The 20688-nt window shown below is 37.8% G+C and overlaps 1 protein-coding gene and 1 non-coding gene across 2 annotated transcripts; both read left to right on the top strand.

The window, feature by feature from the left end:
• Positions 1 to 1294: 1294 nt before the first annotated feature.
• LOC131175480 (glycine-rich protein 2-like) lies at positions 1295 to 14133 on the top strand. The gene is made up of 3 exons (XM_058139894.1): positions 1295 to 1367; positions 1412 to 1444; positions 13964 to 14133. The coding sequence occupies exons 1-3, from the start codon at positions 1295 to 1297 to the stop codon at positions 14131 to 14133; spliced, it is 276 nt and encodes a 91-aa protein (XP_057995877.1).
• Positions 14134 to 20264: 6131 nt separating this feature from the next.
• LOC131175704 (small nucleolar RNA R71) lies at positions 20265 to 20371 on the top strand. Its single transcript, XR_009145894.1, has one exon. It is a non-coding gene; the product is annotated as a small nucleolar RNA R71 (small nucleolar RNA).
• The last annotated feature ends 317 nt before the right edge of the window (positions 20372 to 20688 follow it).

Genomic DNA, 20688 nt, shown 5'->3' on the forward strand with positions numbered 1-20688 from the left:
TAATCTGACCTTTTGGAAATGAAATGAAATTTTATTTGACGGTTATCATTTAATTATTACATTGGTTATTTTTCGATCTCTGATGTGCATATCCGATCTAGTTCCTAACTAAATCATCCTTAGCCGATCTCTGATGTGCATATCCGATCTGTGACTCTGAACATCCGTCTTAATCCAACGACCTTAGCTAGCCGATCTCCTTTTATTTTATTTATGGTGTTTCTGGAATCTTCCTGCGACGTGTCAAGAAAGCGGGCGAATTCCGCTAACCTATGGGTCGCTTGGGACACTGTGAGCATTGAATGCTCAAACGGGTATATATAGAGGAAGGGTCAGTCAGTTGTTCTCTTATGTCATTTTCAGCACTTTGCGAGCGATTCCAAAATTCTCTCGTTTCTTCAAGTCTTTCCGACGCCGATCACATTCCGGTAAGGGTTTTGATCTTTTCTTAGTTAAACTTCTTTGGTATCTTTTGAAAATAAGCGGCGCCGAGGGTCAGAGAGCTGCGAGTCCGTCTTCTGTCCATATTTCGTGGACCTTGGAAGAGGGTGACGTGATTAGATCGGGTGGTCAAGCCAGCAGAGCCCTCGTCCCGGTAACTAGTTCGGGTGCCAGACCAAGGCGAGGGACATCTTTGAGAAGAGACAACTTGCCAATTGATGAGTTGCCTTCAGTCTTAAGAGAAACCTATCTCCAATCTATAAGCCAGGAGTACAATCTGTGGATCGACTCCTTTGAACTGATCAAATGCCATGGCGATCATCGGGCCGACCATTTCTTTGATGAGGGTGATCTCATCATGGTGTATGAAGAGCAACTGAAGGCCGGGCTCCGTTTTCCCTTTGACGAATTTTACAAGGCTGTCCTAAAATTCCACCATGTCTTGGTAGCCTAAGTGCATCCGAACTCCTGGCGGACTCTAATAGCCTTCCAGGGCCTCTGCCGAGCTAAGGGACTGGAACCCACGGCCAAAGTCTTTGCCGAGCTGCATAGGCTCGCCCGAAGGAAGGATGATGAGTTTTGGTTCTTCCAAGCTAAGCCCCATTGTTCTCTTTTTACCGATCTTTCTTCTTCATTGAAGAATTGGAAGAACCGATTCTTCATTTTGAGGAGCAAGATTCGGAACGGCTTTGAGGGCACCCCATGGAGTTGGCAACACCTGGTCGCTCCGATCCCAAAAAAGATCACCTTAAATAAGGACGAAGATGCCGTGGTGAAAGAGTTGAAGTCTTAGGCGTCCACTCAAAAATTCTCTTGCTTAGACGCAGTGATGGCCTAACTGCAGTATTGGATGATGCAGCTGATCATTGGCGAAGAATACGAGCTTCAGCTCTCTGACCTCGGCCCCGGTACTACTTATATCTCTGGTATCTGAATCTTAGCGAACTCACTGACTTTCTTTTTCGTACAGGTATGGCGGGCGTTGATGCTTCCAAGGAGAGCCGTAAACGAAAAAAAGAGGTCTCCAGAAAAGTGAGGGCGATGAAGGGGTGTAACACCCCCGTTGCATAGCCTGGTATATTTCACTGTTCCGGTGACCGGTGTCGGTCCGGACAATTAATGGAATTAGGGCCACACTTAAGACAATTTGAGAAGCCATAAACACAAATAATTAGTAATGTTTAATTAGTTAACTATAAATAAGAAAAATAGAACATAAGAGGTTAAATGAGCCGAGAGTCACAGCGTTGAGTGACCTCCTCGGGAACGACTGCGAAGTCATTTTAAACTCAAATTTCGAACCGTAAAAAGTGACGCTGTGGTCCTTAGGACCCTTATGAACACAGTGGAAAAGAGAAAATCATGAAAAAGAACTGTTAAGCCAGTCAAATAATTAGGTCAGGGAGCCAGAAGAAATATTGGATTATTTGTAAATCGGGATGAACCGGCGAGAGGCAATTTGGTCAATTGACCCCGAGAGCTGATTCCTGACGTAACTGTCAAATAAAATCGGATAAAAGAAAATTTCGGAATCGAGAATTAAATTAAAGAATTGATAAAAAAATAAAAAAAAGAAAGGAAAATCAGAAAGTAAAAAGGTGATGACATCATGCATGACCTCATGCATGATGTCATAAAAGAATTAATTAAATATTTATTAAATTAGATTTTTATGGTCTTCCAAAGCAAAATAAATAAAAGGAAATAAAAGAAAAAAAAATTAGAAAAATCCTTCATCTTCTCCCTTCATTGTGCCGCCCCACTTTCCTCCATAAGTCCTCCATGAGAGCTTTTTCTTTAAACTAAGCTTAATTTTTCCTTACCCAACCTTAATAACTCCCTTAAATACCTCACTAGAACTTGTGATCTCAACTTGAGAAGAGGATTTCAAGAAGAAAGAGGAGTTAAAGATAGTGATTTGAAGCTTTAAGTGAGGTTAGTATATCAAACTCCTTATTTTTCCATTTACATGCATAACTAGTGGTTGAAATGAGCTTAGAACTTGATTTAAATGAAATAAAAATGGGGGAAGAACCAAACTGAATTTTCGGGCAGCTTGAGAGGAGTATGATTTGCATGAATATGATACATTTGAATGAGTTTAGAAACCTTCCTTAGTTGAATGATTAGTATTAAAACCATTAAGTGTGATTAATTGCAACAAAGTAGTGAAATTGATGAGTTAGGGTTTTGAATGCTAGGGTTTGTGAACCAAATTTTGGAGAAATGCACAAATGATGACTTTGGTCTATTGTGAGATGAAAAATGGTCAATAATGACCAAAAGAGATGTGTGGAAATTGTTGGAATGAAAACCAAATTCGTAGGTCAATTGGTCATGCTGCTGGCAGCATGACCAAACCCACTTTGAAGGACCAAAATTCAAATTTTACAAGTCTAATTGATATGCCACCAATTGGGCATGAAAATAGACATAAAATAGCACAATTTTCATTAAGGAACCATGGCCAAAAACTGACCAAAACTTGGTGAAACAATTGACCAAAGTGAAATGAGAGCAGGCTGCTACTGCACCAAACTGACCAAATGAACAGTAACTGTTCATTTGGTCATAACTAGAGTTAGACAAGTCAAACTGACCTGAAATTTGGCCAGGGGTTAGAGGAGATATAGATCTAAAACTTTCATGAAGAACATCACCCCAAATTATGCCATTAACCCATTCAAATTATTGAGCAAAGTTGAGTTACCAAACCTGCAACTCTGCAGATTTTCATTTGAGCAGTAATGTTTGGATGGCTATAACTCTCTCTAGAAAACTCGGATTTAGGCGATTCTTGAACCGATGGAAACCTAAGACATAGTAGAACATTTCATATGAAGAAAGTTAGACCAAATTATGAACTTAACTTGATCAAATTACTGACCAAAATTGGATCAAAATCGCTGTAACCCAAAATCTCAAAGATGAATAAAGCACGTGAACAGTAAACTTATTTTGGCCATAACTTGAGCTAAAAAACTTCGATTGAGGTGATCCAAAAATGAGAATATACTTAAGACGATAAGGAACATTTTCTATGAAGGAAGTTTTGTCAAATTCCAACAGTAGATCGACCAATGGAACAGTGCAACTAAGTGCACTAAAACCAAAAATTGGCAATTTTGCCAAAATGACTTAAGCTTTGAGAAAATGACTAAAACCAACAAGTTTGGTGACCAAAATGTGGTATGTGGGTGAAGTTAGAGTTCCCATCCCTATTAATCCTTAAAAAGTCAATAATTTGACTTGAATAGTGTAGTGAATAGTAACCCGAAACACAAAAACTTTGAGAACGTCGAATTTAACGCAATAGAGCTAGTTAAAGTGAAGTTAAATTTATTTTTGGACTTATGTTAAGTTATGGTACTGAAACACTATGAAATTGTGTGTTTCAGCTGAAAAAGACTTAGAAGCTCGGAGAGACTGAGTCAAGGCCTAGAGGCGACTCCAGTCAGGTTTGTGCGCAATAAATTTATGTAATTGTTTTCCAATTGAAAATTTGAGTTGCTATACTTTATGAAATCGCTGTATTATTTATGAATTGTGTTGCCACTTTGTAACTACAAAAATGACTTTGAAAATTGTTTGGGATCTCTCATAAATTATTGAAAATAATTGTTTTAAATTGATTTTGGATTCACACTTAGCATGACAGTATCACATTTCCTCCTTCATTTATGGGGTTGAGATCGTTTATTTTCCTCCCTCTCTGGCTTGCCAGTTGAGGTTGTAGATCGGATGAGTACTCATTAGCTAGCTAGCCACCTCCCTCATTGATTTCGATTAATGGGGTTGTAGATTGCTTTGTCGTGGTGTACAACGCGGCATTGATCAGAAATTTTGTGTCATGGCTTAAGTTGTGTATGATTTTGGCAACACTGTGTTTATGAAATTGTTTGACTAAACTGTGTTTAATATATTATTTGACAAAATGAGTTGTTATGAGCTTTGATATTTGTGAAATGTGATTGTGAAGTATTCAAATTATGTTTCATCAATAAATGATTTATGTATCGCATTTTAAATTTTTATTGTGCACCACTGAGTATGTTTATACTCAGCGATAGTTTAATTTACTGTCGCAGATAAGAGCAAGGAGAAAGCAGCAGAGTGAGCTATGGGATTGACAAGAACTTCTTGATCCCTTTTGTACGGGTATTGTTTTATACCCTTATGGTTATTTTGATGTAAATACTGTAATGTCATAAGTATCAATGTAAATTGAGCAGTTGTAAATAAATTGTAATAATATATATATATTTTTTTATTTTCTTCTGTAAATTTAATATTTGTACATATGAGTTTACTACTTTATGTTTTGTTAATGAAGATATTAAATATTTTGAGATGAGAAATCTTGATTTGTATTGTGAAATTATTTGAAGTGCCTTGTATTGAGTTGATTTGAGAATTATTGGTGGTTGGGAGTTGTGAAATATTTTTGGAAGTGCTTTTTTACAGGTATTTGAAGAACTGGTTTCTCAAAATACAGAGGGAACTCTGTCAAAATTTTTATAAAATTTGCCACAAAATTTAAATGGATAAAAATTTTTACTAGTCCTTAAGCTTTGAATAAATGGTTTTTAATTCTCACTAAAATGCTCACCACTTCCAAAATGTAAGAAAATTGTTTTAAAATCCCTTGTAGGGTACTTAATGAGTTATCGGTAGGTGAAGTTCGGTAGTTCATTAAGTATTCTACGGGATCATGTCATGCCTTACGGAGGGGTAAGGTGTGACATGTTTTAGTGGTATCAGAGCATGGTTTTGCAATAAATTTTGACTATGTATGTGAATATTTCTTTGATAAGTAAAACTGCTCAAGTGTCTTTAATTGATACATATGACATATTTACATCATGAATATGCACTAATGAAGGTCAACCTCCTTGTGTTTGATCTCAGGAAGTAGAAAATTGTGAAAAATGGAATGGAAGGAGGAGATCATTCCGAAGAACAATCTGTTGAGGCTGAGGTTCAAGGAGAAGCCCCAAAGACTCGCATGTGAGTGGGTCACCACTCCACTCCGCTCCAAAGACCGCAGATTTCTGCTCAATTTATGCGCAGATGGTCGCCTTCTTTCAAAGAAATGGCGGGTAATGTGCCACCCCAAGCTCGGATGCGATGCACTGTAGCACAACCACCCTCAAATTTCTAAAGTATGAAAAATTGATGAAATTTGGGGCCATTGAGTTTAAAGGCACCGTGGATCCACCGGAGGCGTAATGTTGGTTGGAAAGAATGGAACGAAGTTTCGTAAAGTCGCAATGTACGGAAGAGTGAAGTTTGAGTATTCTGCTTCCTTGTTGCAAGGGGATGCGTTTGAATGGTGGAAGACCATCCCCACACTGGTTGAGCCACTGTCTTGACATAGCAGGACTTTTGAGGAGTTCCGGCGAAAATGGGTTCCGATGCATATGTGGATATGAAGTTGCAAGAATTTTTGAGTTTGAAACAAGGGAACCAAATCAGAGAATATGAGAGAGATTTCTCGAGGCTAAGCCATTATGCTGGAAGCTTAGTCTCCACCCCCAGAGACAGATGCAAGAGGTTTGAGTTCGGGCTAAGGCAGAGTCTGAGAATGCAATTTGTGGGTTTCAGACATCAGAATTTTGCTGAATTGATCTCACAAGCCTTGGAATTAGAAAGGATAGAATCCGAAGGGGCAGTGAAGAAGGGTTCACAAGAGAAAGAGAAAACTGAAAAGACTATTGAACAAGCGTCTGGAAGTGGTTCTGGGAAGAGGAAACAGTTTGGGGGATCTAGCTCCCGTAGAGGTAGAGGCAGATTTTCTAGCCAAAGACCACCCCGGTTTGGTCAGCAGACCCAGCAGGCACCTCAAGGATCTCTATCGGTCCGGCAGTGTGAAACGTGTGGTAGAACTCATGGTGGGGTTTGTTTCAAGGCTACTGTGCATGTTTTAACTGTGGAGGAAGCGGATATTTTGCTAAGGATTGCACTAGTCCGCGCCGGTCTGGATCTTTTGCCACATCTGAAGGATCAACCCAAGTCTCTGCACCTAGAGGGTCACCGTCAGTTGCTAGAGGTAGAGGCAGAGGTAGGGGTCCTGGTAACACCCCTGGAAGTCGAAAGATCATAACCACCAAGACGTAGTGGCGCATCACCGAGTGTATACCATGTGTCAGAGGGAAGAGGCTGAAACATCAGATGTTGTAGCTGGTATTTTCTCCATCCTTGACCAAGATGTGTATGTGTTATTTGATCCTGGCTCCACACATTCGTATGTTAGTGCTAGTGTGATGTGTTCTATTGCTATTCAGTGTGTACCAATGGACTATGATGTGCTAGTAACTAGTCCATTAGGCCAGGAAGTCAGGGTAAATAGGCTATATAGAGATTGTCCTTTGGTGATCCAAGGACACACTTTTCTGTCTGATTTAATTGAAATGCCCTTCAGAGATTATGACATTATCTTGGGCATGGATTAGTTAGCCAGGCATCACGCCATAATTGACTGTAGACTAAAGACAGTCACTTTTAGTCTTCCTCAGTATGGTGATGTAGTAATACATGGGGAGAGACAGTTATTGCCTTCAAACATCATTTCACCAGACCGCCAGAAAATGATTAGAAAAGGGTGTGAGGCGTACTTGGCACATGTGATAAACACCCAAGTGGGGAGTCCAGCACTGAAGGACATTCCTACTGTATGTGACTTTTCGGATGTGTTTCCTGATGAATTGCCAGGATTACCTCCAGAAAGAGAAGTGCAGTTTGAAATTGATGTTATGCCTGGTGTGGACCCAATCTCCATAACACCATACAGAATGGCACCAGCAGAATTGAAAGAATTGAAAGTGCAATTGCAAGAATTGCTTGACAAGGGCTTTATCCACCCTAGTGTGTCATCTTGGGGAGCGCCAATGTTGTTTGTAAAGAAGAAAGATGGCACTCTCCGTTTGTGTATTGATTATCGGCAGTTGAATAAGGTGACAATAAAGAATAGATATCCATTGTCTCGCATTGATGACTTGTTTGATCAGTTGAGGGGTGCAGCTGTGTTCTCCAAAATTGACCTGAGATCAGGTTATTATCAGCTGAAAGTACAAGAGCAGAGTATTTCTAAAACTGCCTTCAGAATCCACTATGGCCATTATGAGTTTTTGGTTATGCCATTCGGGTTAACTAATACTCCGGCTGCTTTTATGGATCTGATGAACACTATCTTCAGACCATACCTCGACCAATTTGTTGTGGTATTTATTAATGATATATTGGTCTATTCGAGGAATGCAGAAGAGCATGATAGACATCTGCGGATTGTACTGCAGACTTTGAGAGAGAAACAACTATATGCCAAATTGTCGAAGTGTGAATTTTGGCTGAAGGAAATATCTTTCTTGGGGCATGTAGTATCGGAAGAGGGCATTAAGGTAGATCCTAGCAAAATTGAAGCTGTCCTTGATTGGAAGCCACCCAAAAATGTCACAAAGATTCGCAGTTTTCTGGGTTTAGCTGGATACTACCGTAGATTTGTGAAGGGATTCTCTATGTTGGCATCTCCATTGACCAAGCTACTTATAAAGGATGTGAAATTTCAGTGGACAGACAAATGCCAGCAAAGTTTTGATGAATTGAAAAGATGTTTGACAGAGGCTCCAGTCCTGACTTTACCTACACTGGGTAAAGAATATACAGTTTACAGCGATACTTCTCATAATGGGTTAGGTTGTGTGTTGATGCAAGATCGAAATGTCATTGCCTATGCATCACGCCAGCTAAAACCGCATGAGAGGAATTATCCAACACATGATTTGGAGCTTGCAGCCATTGTGTTTGCTCTTAAGATCTGGAGACATTATTTGTATGGGGAGAAATGTTACATCTACATAGATCATAAGAGTTTGAAGTATTTAGGCACCCAGAAAGAGTTGAATTTGAGACAGAGGAGATGGTTAGAGTTAATAAAAGACTATGATTGTCTGATAGACTATCAGCCAAGGAAAGCTAATGTTGTGGCTGACGCCCTAATTCGCAAGACTATGGCAAGTCTACGGGTTACTCCTTTGTTTTTGGTACATGAGTTGAGATCATTACATGCCAGTTTAGAGATTAATGATGAGGGGCAGGCAGCAGTTGCATGGCATGTACAGCCAGTGTTGATTGATCATATCAGAATGGCTGCTCAGAATGATGAAAGGTATTAGAAGCTGTTGGAAGAAGTCCGGCAGGGCAGGAAACCAGAGTTCTCAATCAGAGATGATGGTTTACTACTACACCAGGGCAGAATGTGTGTTCCTAATGATGTTGATTTGAGGCAGATCATTTTGAAGGAAGCACATGAGTCTCCTTTTGCCATGCACCCTGGTGGTACATGATGTGACTTATCCGCAAGTATACGGGTCGTCTCAAGTAATAAAGTGATGAATCAAGTATCGTTCCCACGAGGATTTGCTGTTTGATTACTAAACTATGAATGAAGCGATTATTTGGGCTAATGATTAATGAATAAATGGTAAATGTAAATGAGCAAGGTAAATTGATTAATTTAATTGAAATGGGTAAAGAGCAAACAAATAAATTCTAATTCTAGTTCGCAATTAAACTAAAATTAACAATGGGTAATTTAAACGAAAGTCTAATTATGGTAAAAGTGATTCCAGAGTTGGGGGTTTATGCATAAATTAATTGGGATTTGTCTTGGGCATTCCAATTTTTAGGGAAAAATAGAGTTTGAAGGAAATTGATTCTAAATCCCTTTAATATCTTTTTCAAGCATATCAAAGTGTGTTCTAAAATAACCAAACCTACTTTCGTATGTATTTGATTACTTTAAAACCCATTAAGTTTTGTAACAAATAATTAATTCCTCTTAAAGTCCTAGTTTATTTCTAAATCTAGGTGATTTTAAGTTCCAATCCTTGATTAACTATCAATGACTTTCACCTTTCGGTCCTTCAATCAAAGATTAACACAATACCCAATGGGTACCAACATTAGGCAAGTAAATCAAGCACACAAGGAAGGAATCAAAACTCATATTTATGTAAAATAAGGAAATACCCAATCCAAATCCATAAATTAATCTAAAACATATTTCCCAACTCTGAAATCCAAAGAAATTACTCACTCATGATGGTATTTACAAGAAATATAGATGGAAGAATAAAGAAAAACATGATAAAAGGACTGAAATGGGAAAACCCAGGTGGAAGAACCAAAGTCTCTGGTTTCTGGAGCTCAAAACTCGTGCAGCAGCTCCTCTTCCTAGAGAATGGCGTATTCTCTCCCTCTTTCTATATATTTTTCTTTCCTTTTTGTTTTCCCTTCCTTCCTCTTGTGACAAAAATAAGGAAATGATGAATTTATATGGTCCCTAAAAGTTACCCTAAAAGTAAATAAAAGACAAGGAGTGGATAGGAAATGAGGTGTAAAATTATCCAAGTCAGCAAAGACTATTCACGTTCGGGCATTCTCGCTTAGGGTTGGCTTAACCCTAAGCGACTTCTTAGCAAATTTAGCCTCAGTCGTGACCTCGCTTAAGGTTAAGCGGACCTTCAAAGAAATCTCAGACTTATAGTAAAATGGACTTTTCTGCTCATGCTTGACTTGTGTTGCACCTTAAGCATTGCCGCTTTACCCTAAGCATGACCTTAAGCAAGGTCTCAAGCAAATTTCGGCTGGTTTGCTCTTTCAAGGCTTGATTTCTTCAACTTTCCTCCATGCTTAAAGGATTCCAAATTCCTTCAAATCACTTCCTAATGCACTCATTGATCCTTGATTTGCCACAAAATCCTATCAAAAACAACAAAATTAGGAAAATCAAATATAAAGTATTTAAATTTAACAAATAAGCTAAAATAAAGCTAAAAACATAAAATATACTAAAATATAAGGGCAAAATGGATGCAAAACTACCCTAAAATGTCTATATGAAATGAGTGTAACAAATTCCCCCAAACTCAAATCTTTGCTTGTCCTCAAGCAAATTAAAACAATTAATGCAATTTGGGGTACCTTACCTTAAATTTATGAAAATTACTTATCCAAACTCTCAAGCTTACCTTTAGCCACCAACAAACCATATACCCACCTTCAAGATACAAAGAGTTCAATCCTTACCAAAGTTATCACCGCTTAGCCTTGGGTCAATTATCCATATCATCAAGCCCAAACCAATCAATCACAAAGAATAATCATGCCTAAATAGACTATAGGGTAATCCATAAACTAAAGTGTCTCAAATAATGATGGAAGTAAATGAATGTATTAGTGATATCACAATCCCATAGGCAATTCTCCTATTCCAATCTCCACTAATGTAACAAAACACCATCAAAAGATCAAAAGGACTTTCAAGGGTTATAATGGGGCTAAGGGGGTGATAATGTGGCTAACAAGAAAGGGATAAGGGTAACAAAATATGAGAATAATCAAATTATTAAAAGATCAAGACACATAAATTTTTTTTTTTTTTTTTTAGGAAGGATTTGGGAGAAGGAACTTTACAACTATTCACTAATGCTAGCATATAATTTTGAAGCTTTTAGAGGGACTATATAAATAATATTGACTTTGAATTACAATTGTCCCTTTCAATTCACCCCCAAACTCATTTCTTTGTGTACTTGGATGGTGAATTACTTTACATACCATAATTGAATTTGCTAGCCCTTTTTTTTTTTTAGTCACTTCTCCCAACTAATTATTATTATTATTATTTTTTTTTTTTAATTGTATCTATCACTCAAAGGACTATCTCATAGGGGGTAGGTAAGTGTTTGAGTTTATGGCTAGGTAGTAATGAGGGTTCCAAAGGAATAAGAGGGATAAATGTAGCCTCAAATTGGTTCCAAAGGGAAATTTTTAAGTGAGGTTTGCTAAGGCTAAAATATGGGTTTAAAATTCAAAGAATGCCTAGATCATTTCTTTTTCAAGTGTATGCTATAATTTCGCCTTGATAGGTTTAGAAAGATTGTTCTAGGATTGGTGAGACATCAATTAGCTACTTCTCACCCTAGAGTTTTCTCTAGGCACTCAAAGTCAATGCAATTGATTGGGTGGCCCTTGGCTAAGAGGATATAAACTAAAGAAAGAATCTAATAACTTTGCACCTATCTAGAACTTTCAATCCATCAAACCCTTCTAAAAGTAAGCTTAATTGCTCTTCAAAGCAACTCTCAATCCTCTAAGGACAAGATAAAAATTTATTTTTATGATATGCATGATCCTAAAATGAATGCATAAATCAAATTAAAACTAAGTGTAATCTATATGAAGACTATATGCAAATCTATGTGTATAAGTATAGACATGTGCGGTATATGTATAAGTATATGGATTATCTATATATGGATGAATGAAATGCAATAAATGAATGAAAGAAAATTTTAAAGAAAATTTTGCCCTCATCCCCAAACTCAAATGAAACATTGTCCTCAATGTCTAAAATGAATGCAAAGATGGGCAAAATTGTGTAAACTAATCAATTAATGAAATTTATACAATTGGGGATTAAATCAATATAAGGTCAAGAATTCCAAAATTAGCTCAAAGTGATATTAACAATGAAGCTTTAGAGAGAAAAAATGTGGAAAAGTATCCCAAATGTATGAATTTACACTGCTTAAGATGTTGCTTAACCTGTTGCGTAGGGTAAAGCGAAAGCATAAGCATTGGTAACATACCATAAGCTTAACTGGTGTAAGGAAAGCTGTTACCTCCAACTGATGTGAAACAGATGCGGCTCAAAAAAAATTGTGCAACTCATCAATGTCAACAAAATTAGGATTGAAGAAAAGATAAAGTGCTAAAATAATGTTCAAGAAAATGAAAGAGTGTAAAGAAATAAAATGTAACAGTTAAATCAAAAATTAAACCAAGAAACATTCACAGAGTATTTATGTCCATATCAGAAGATAAAATAAAATAAAGTAAACTAAAGGAAAGAAGTGCAGAGATAATAATAAAAACTAAGTACCAAAATATTACAACCATGACCAAATTTTGAAAATTAAAATAAACAAATTACAAAAATAAACTTAAAACAGAAATTAAAATCACATCGATCAAGTTCTCGCTATCAAGCCTTTGTTCTCGCATCGTGGTCCGCTTCAGTGTTCCGCAGCTTGGTTCATTGTGATCCAAGCTTCGTAAGCGGTTCCAAGTTTTCTCATAAGTCTTTCATTTCTTGAAACATGGCTTGGCCCCAATGATATAAATTGTTGTAGGATTGGGCGGCTTTGTTGTAAAGCTCCAAGATTTGAAGTTGATGTTGCTTCTGCTTTCTTTTTAAGAGATAAAAATCTCTTTTAAGTTTCTTTTCTAGCTTCTTCTTTTGGTTAACTCGCTCCCGACCCATGGCTTCAATTTTGATTTCTAAGTTTTTCAAGGTAGCAAGAATTTCGTGGTATCGTGAGGGAGCAGATGGTTGGACAGTTGAAATTTGTTATTCGATTCCAAGGATTTTAAAATGGATAAAATGTCCAATAAAACTGTGGGGTAGAGGTTGGTTGTGGTTCTCACTGGTGCAAAAGTGGTGGGGTTTGCATGCACTGGGTATCGTGGTGTCACAGAATGCAGTATAGGTATGGCCTATTTTCTCACAAACATCCATATGCAAAGAACATTGTGTCTTTATATATGATTCCCGTAAACCGGCAAAGAATTTATATAGACTAGCATCAAAGCTAAATGATTTTGCTATAGCGATTATATACCCCCCAAAAACAATACTACCTTTAGTATGCTTTGTGACAATTTGGTGCCAATGAGTAGCTATGAAATGGGCTGTACTTACTTGTTTTCTCTCCTTCATGCACCATAAGAGAAACAAATCCCCAGCACCCACAATACTATTACTGTGTCCCCTTCCTAAAACAGTGTAAGTAATGAACCTATGGAGGTATTTCAATACATGGTCAACTATCCTAGAGGCTTTTGCAGTCCTCTGTCTATAATAACCTCCAAAAGGTGCAATATCCTTCCGCACTGAACAGGTCATAAACAGTTTGCTGCCACTCAATGTTTTTATACCCCGAATCCTGAAAACCAAAAATTGCATTCATAGCAGCCATGTCTAACTCCCTATCAATTATCTTTATGTTCAGGCACTGTTGGTTTGAAACTCAACCTTAGGGAACTCAAAAATTCGAGGGTTAGATCCTTGTACACTGGTTCCCTAATTTTAGCGAAATCAGTCCAGCTAACAACATCCAAATAGGCAAATACAGAATCATAAATGCCTAATTCTTTCAAAATCTGCTCATCCATATACTTGTTTGCCAAAATAGTTTTAGAAAGTAATTTCTCATAGGCCTTTTTCATATCTATATCCCTAAAAGCCCAAGGTAATGGAGAAATTACCTCCTCAATAGTATCTGCAGATGACGCAGGTGCTGGAGTTTGCGAGGAAGACCTGGTCCTTTTGCTAACTGGTTCAGAGGACTGAGGTGGAGAGTTTAAGTCGAAAGGGACAGAGGGTACTCGTTTCGGCTGTGGGTTTCTTTGAGTCTACCTGCGGCCCTTTTTGTTTTGCCTTTTGTTTTTGTTTGGGTAGGCGCAGGTTCTGGGGAATGGGTGTCGGGAATTTGTGTTTCATTTGGCGGCTCGGATTGCGGCGAGAGGGGAGTCGGCGGAATGAGAGGTGATATTTGGCTTGGGGGCGGGGGCGGTGACTGGGGTGGTGGTGATTATGGTAATGGCGGCGTTTGTGGTGGTGGGGACTGAGGTAATGGCGGACTGGGGCTGGGGTTAGGGTTTGTGGGTAATGAGGATGGAATACCCATTTTAGATTTGACAGAATGTCGAAGTCCACTGAGTTTGGGTTTGTGAGAGGACCACATTTTGGTTCTTACCATTTTAATGAAAAGGAGAAACTGTTCGGCTTCCTGTAAAAATTGCCGGAAGAAATGGCGTGAGAAATGAGTCGATGAGGTTTATCGGGAGTGCGGGCGAAGCTTTTGGAAAATTGGCGGAAGTGCTGGGCCTTTTAAAATGTGGGGTAGACATGTGGTATTTTGGGCCATGCTTAGGGTTAGGCATAAGGTTCAGCAGAATTTGCTTAAGACTTTGCTTGACAAGCAATGTCATCAGCAAGTTTCGGCAGGTTTTGGGAAAAATTATGGTTTTGCTTGCCAAAAACAGTCCAAAAGCTATGGAATGCTATCATGACCCTCAGCAATTACCAAATACACACAAACACCATAAAATTGAGGGATTTAAGTTCATCTCTCTCATAAACTTAGTAAGCATAGCACATGTTCATTTAGCTTTTTGCAATCATTGTTCATTTTAGGCACCAATTGTGACTACCCTTTTGCACATTCAATGAAATGGTCTCCTTTCTAAACTTATACCAAAAGCATATTTTCAGCAGCATTTTAGACAAGTTCCAATCAATCAAGAATTGCAGAAAAGATGTAGAAATTGACCTTTTTAGCATCATGAACAGAGTATACAAAGAACTAAAATCACAGAATTCAAAAATTAGCAGCAATTCCAAACAAAAGCATGCAAATTCCTATCAGACTACAAAATTATATATACACTAAAAGGTAAAACTTAACAAACACTATTTTTGCACTTCAAATAAGCTCTCATCAGTCCTAAATATCAAAATTGATCCTCATTCAAGTTGCATTTCACAGAATTCACACAAAACACAAAATCAAACATGTGCTATCAAGTATATTGCAATATCAGCAATTTAGCACAAGTTTAAAGGTGTTACTGTTCACAGGCACTGCATAAAGTGCAGAATTTTGCTTATACTTGCTTCTTTTCAATTCTTTGTTTTTGCCACAAGTGTAAACTTGCCCCATCTTCATGAATGACCTACAAAAGATAAACAAATGTCACTTTTGAGTTTTATGAGGGTAAAAACTGAAATGAAAATGAAATGGAAAATTAATGAACTATAAAAGGATACGTTTGGGTTGCCTCCCAAGAAGCGCTTGTTTAAGGTCTTAAGCTTGACCTTCCACTCCAATTCTCCTAAGTATCCCCGATCGAGAACCAAGCCATGAAACCTCTACAAACTTTTGCGTGGGTTCTCCAACAATATAATGTTTTAATCTCTGCCCATTAACTTTGAAAGTCCCTGAGGTCTCATTGCCTATCTCAACAGCTCCATAGTGGTATACTTTTATAACAGTGTAGGGCCCTAACCATCTTGACTTCAATTTTCCTGGAAATAACCTTAACCTAGAATTGTATAGGAGAACAACATCACCTTCTTGAAATTCTTTCCTCCTAATATGCTTATCATGCCATCTCTTAGTTCTTTCATTGTAAAGCTTGGCATTTTCATAAGCATCCAATCTAAGCTCCTCAAGTTCATTTAGTTGCAGATTCTTTTTCTCCTGCAGCTTTTAAGTCAAAGTTCTGTCCTTATGGCCCAATATGCTCTATGCTCCAACTCCAAAGGTAAATGACAAGCTTTCCCATAAACCAATCTAAATGGGGTAGTTCCGATAGGGGTTTTAAAGGTCGTTTCTATAGGCCCAAAGAGCATCATCTAACTTTAGTGACCAATCTTTCCTCGAACAATTCATCTGCTTTCTCAAGAATCCTTTTCACTCTCTATTGAGATCTCCACTTGACCACTAGTTTGTGGATGGTAGGGTGTTGCAACCTTATGCTTCACTCCATATTTTTGTAATAATCTTTCGAATTGATGGTTGTAAAAATGAGAACCTCCATCACTTATAATGGCACGTGGAGTTCCAAATCTTGTAAAATGAACTTTTAAGGAATTTAATCACAACTCTTACATCATTAGTTGGAGATGGTATAGCTTCAACCCATTTGCTCACATAATCTACTCCAACTAAAATGTATTTGTGTCCCAAGGACGATGGAAAAGGTCCCATGAAATCAATGCCCCACACATCAAATAGTTCCACTTCCAATATATTTTGAGGGGCATTTTATCTCTCTTCGAGATATTACCCATCCTTTGACACCTATCACATGCATTTACAAACTTCCTCACATCCTGAAACATGTGTGGCCAAAAGAACCTCGCTTGAAGAACTTTTCTCGCAGTCTTTGTCACACTCATATGACCCCCATAAAGTGAAGAATGGCAATCTTTGATAACATTCCCTATCTCCTCATCAGCTAAACATCTTCTAATCAGCCCATCTCCACATCTCTTGAACAAAAATGGTTCCTCCCAATCATAATCCTTCACATCAAAAAGAAATTTCTTCTTTTGCTGCCATGTTAAATCAGGTGGAAGGATTCCACACACTAGATAGTTCACAAAATCTGCATACCAAGGTGTTTTTGCATTCATGATTACTAACAGTTGCTCATCAGGAAAATAATCATCTATTGGGGGTTCTTTTCCCAGATTATCTCCTTGTTCTTGCCTCAATCTAGATAGATGATCCGCTACCACATTTTCTACTCCTTTCTTATCTTTAATTTCCAAGTCAAACTCTTGAAGGAGTAGCACCCAACTTATCAATCTAGGTTTAGCCTCTTTTTTCTGAAGGAGATACTTGATAGCTGCATGATCTGTGTATACTATGACCTTAGATCCCACAAGATAGGACCTGAATTTATCTACTGCAAATACTACTGCCAAAAACTCTTTCTCTGTAGTAGAGTAATTTATTTGAGCATCATCTAAGGTCCTACTTACATAATATATTGCATACACCTTCTTATCTTTCCTTTGTCCCAAAACAGCCCCAATGGCATAATCACTAGCATCGCACATTAGCTCAAAAGGTAATGACCAATCGGGTGGTTGCATAATAGGAGCAGATATCAAAGCTTCCTTTATCCTGCAAAAAGCATTCATACAGTTAATATCAAAATTAAATTCCACATCTTTACTCAATAAATTGGTAAGAGGTTTAGAAATCTTAGTTAAATCCTTGATGAATCTCATAAAAAATCCAAAGATGCCCCAAGAAACTCCTCACTCCCTTCACAGATGTTGGGGGTGGCATTTTCTCAATAACTTCTACCTTTGATTTATCCACCTCAATACCCCTGTTTGACACAAGATGTCCCAAAACAATTCCTTCTTGTACCATAAAGTGGCACTTTTCCCAATTCAAAACTAAATTGAACTCTTCACATCTCTGCAAAACCTTAGACAAGTTAGATAAGCATTCATCAAAAGATTTACCATACACAGAAAAATCATCCATGAACACTTCCATAATACCCTCAATCATGTCAGAAAATATAGACATCATACATCGTTGGAATGTAGCAGGGGCATTACATAGTCCAAATGGCATCCTTCGATATGCAAAGGTACCATAAGGACATGTGAAGGTAGTTTTATCCTGATCATCTGGGTGAATAGGGATCTGAAAGAACCCTGAATAGCCATCCAAGTAGCAAAAAAAAGAATGATGAGCTAGTCTCTCAAGCATTTGATCTATAAATGGTAATGGAAAATGGTCCTTTCTAGTTGCCTTATTCAATTTCCTATAGTCTATACACATTCTCCATCCAGTTACAGTTCTTGTAGGTATTAGTTCATCATTTTCATTTTTCACTACTGTGATGCCCCCTTTCTTAGGTACAACATGAACTGGACTTACCCAATTGCTGTCAGAAACAGGGTAAATGATACCTGCATCAAGCAATTTCAAGATCTCCTTTTTCACAACTTCTTTCATGTTTGGATTCAATCTCCTTTGTGATTCTCGAGAGGCTTTATGGTCATTTTCCAACAAAATTCTATGCATGCACAGAATGGATGTATTCCTTTAATATCATCAATGGTATAACCAATTATCCTTCTATGCTTCCTAAGAACTCTCAATAATTTTTCAACCTCACAATCAGTCAATTTAGCACTAACAATCACAAGATATGTAGAATTTTGACCTAGAAAAGCATACCTGAGATTTGTTGGAAGAGGTTTTAACTCTACCTTAGGTGCTTCACCTTTTTCAAACTTTGATGATGAAGTTGTTTCTTGCTTCAAGTTCCCAATCTTTTCAATATCAGCCATAGGCAATGGTGGATTTCCTTCCAAAATTGTAGCATATTCTGCAGTTTCTTCAATCTCATCCCCTTTTTTGATGTTATGAACCAAACAAGCTTCTAAGGGATCTTTAGGATGTTGCTTTTTAAGCACTTCTCTAACCTCTTCATCTATCACATCAACTCTCAAGCATGAGTTTGAATCATCTTTCTTTTTCATTGCTTGAAACAAATTAAATTCAACTTTCTCTTCCCCAACTTCTAATGTAAGCCTCCCATTTTTTACATCAATCACACTCCAAAGAAGAGCAAGGAAAGGTCTACCAAGAATAATAGGAATGTGTACATCCTCCTCCATCTCCAATACCACAAAATCCACTGGTATGAAAATTTTTCCAACTTTCAGAGGAACATTCTCAACTACCCCAATTGGAAATTTAATAGACCTATCTGCTAACTGTAGTGATATGGTAGTAGGCTTCATTTCTCCAATCTTCATTTTCTCATAGATAGACAATGGCATCAGACTAACACTGGCTCCAAGATCGCATAAAGCCTTATCTATACTGATATCCCCAATGTGACATGGTATGGAGAAACTCCCAGGATCTTTCAGTTTGGGTGGAAGCTTATTTTGCAAAATGGCACTGCTTTCTTCCGTGAGAGCTACAGTCTCAAATTCCTCCAGTTTCTTCTTGTTAGATAAAATCTCCTTCAAAAATTTGGCATATGAGGGCATTTGTGCTAAAGCATCAGTGAAAGGAATAGTCACATGCAAAGACTTCAATACCTCCAAAAACTTCCCAAATTGTTTATCCAATTTTGCTTTCTGAAACCTTTGTGGGAATGGTAAAGGTGGCATGTAGGCTTTAGGTGCAACATATTTGGGCTCTTCTTCTTTGCTCTCCCTCTCCTTACTTCCTTTTTCTTCCACTGAATTTTCTTTCTCAGCTTCAATTCTAACTTCAACTTCAGTTTGTTCATCTCCTTCTCTACTTTTCTTTTCTTCAACTTTCTCTTCAATATTTTTATCCCCATTCTCCAATATTTTTCCACTTCTCAATGTAATAGCCTTGCAATGCTCCCTTGAATTTTCTGGTTGGCTAGGAAGCTTCCCAAATGCTTTGTTACTTGAAGAGCTAGCTTGTTGAGCTATTTGATTCTCTAACATATTGTTGTGTGTTGCCATTTGATCCACTTTAGATGCTAATTGAGAAATCATTTCTTGTTGACTTTGATGGCTCACAAGTCGAGTTTCAATCATAGATTCCAATCTAGCTGTCTTGTCTAGTTGTGCTTATTGTGGTAGAGGTGGAGCAGGTGCATTTTGAGGTTTAGAAATTCCAGGAGGAGGACCTCTATTCTGCTGAAAGTTCTGATTTTGTTGATATCCGTAAGGTTACCAAAATTCTGATTTTGCCCTTGTCTACCTCCCCAAGAGAAATTTGGGTGGTTTCTCCATGCCGATCATAAGTTGCAGAAAATGGGTTACCGCTGGTCTTTGATTGTAGTTTCCTACATAATCCACTTGCTCATTTGAAAAATCTTGATTAAGTGTAGAAAATCACTGCACAATTGACATTTGCACTCCAATTTCTAGTGTATTACCGTAACCTCCTATGAAGAATCTACTTTCATACTTAACTTGTCCATCTTCTTTGTCAAAGCATCAAACTTAGCATTAATCATATTCATGGCATCAAGCTCAAACATACCAGCTGGTTTCTTGATCTCATTCCTCTCACAACTCCATTGGTAGTTGTTATAAGCAATTTTATCAAGAGCGGAAAAAGCTTCATCTTGATTTCTCCATGAGGTCACCTCCGTAAGATGCATCAATTGTACTCCTAATAGCTGGTGAAACTCCATTATAAAAGTGTTGAACAAGCATCCACTTAGGAATCCCATGATGTGGACATCTCCTTTGCAAATCCTTGTACCTCTCCCATGCTTCATACAAGCTCTCATCATCTCTAGGTTTAAAAGAAGTCAGCTCATTTCTTAGCTTAGCTGTCTTGCTTGGTGGAAAATATTGAGCCAAAAATGCTTGAGAAAGTTCATCCCATGTTGTGATAGAACCCGGTGGCAAAGAATGTAACCACTCTCTAGCTCGGTCCTTCAGAGAAAAAGGAAATAATCTGAGTCGAATTGCATCATCAGAAACTCCATTTATCTTCAACATATCACTGATCTCAAGAAAGTGTGCCAGATGCACATTTGGACTTTCACTTGGATTTCCTCCAAATTGTGCTTGTTGTACCATTTGACAAAGTGCAGGCTTCAGTTTAAAATTATTAGCTTCTACCCTTGGTCTTGTGATACTTG

This window comes from Hevea brasiliensis, chromosome 17, assembly GCF_030052815.1.
Source record: "Hevea brasiliensis isolate MT/VB/25A 57/8 chromosome 17, ASM3005281v1, whole genome shotgun sequence".
NCBI classification, from domain to species: domain Eukaryota; kingdom Viridiplantae; phylum Streptophyta; class Magnoliopsida; order Malpighiales; family Euphorbiaceae; genus Hevea; species Hevea brasiliensis.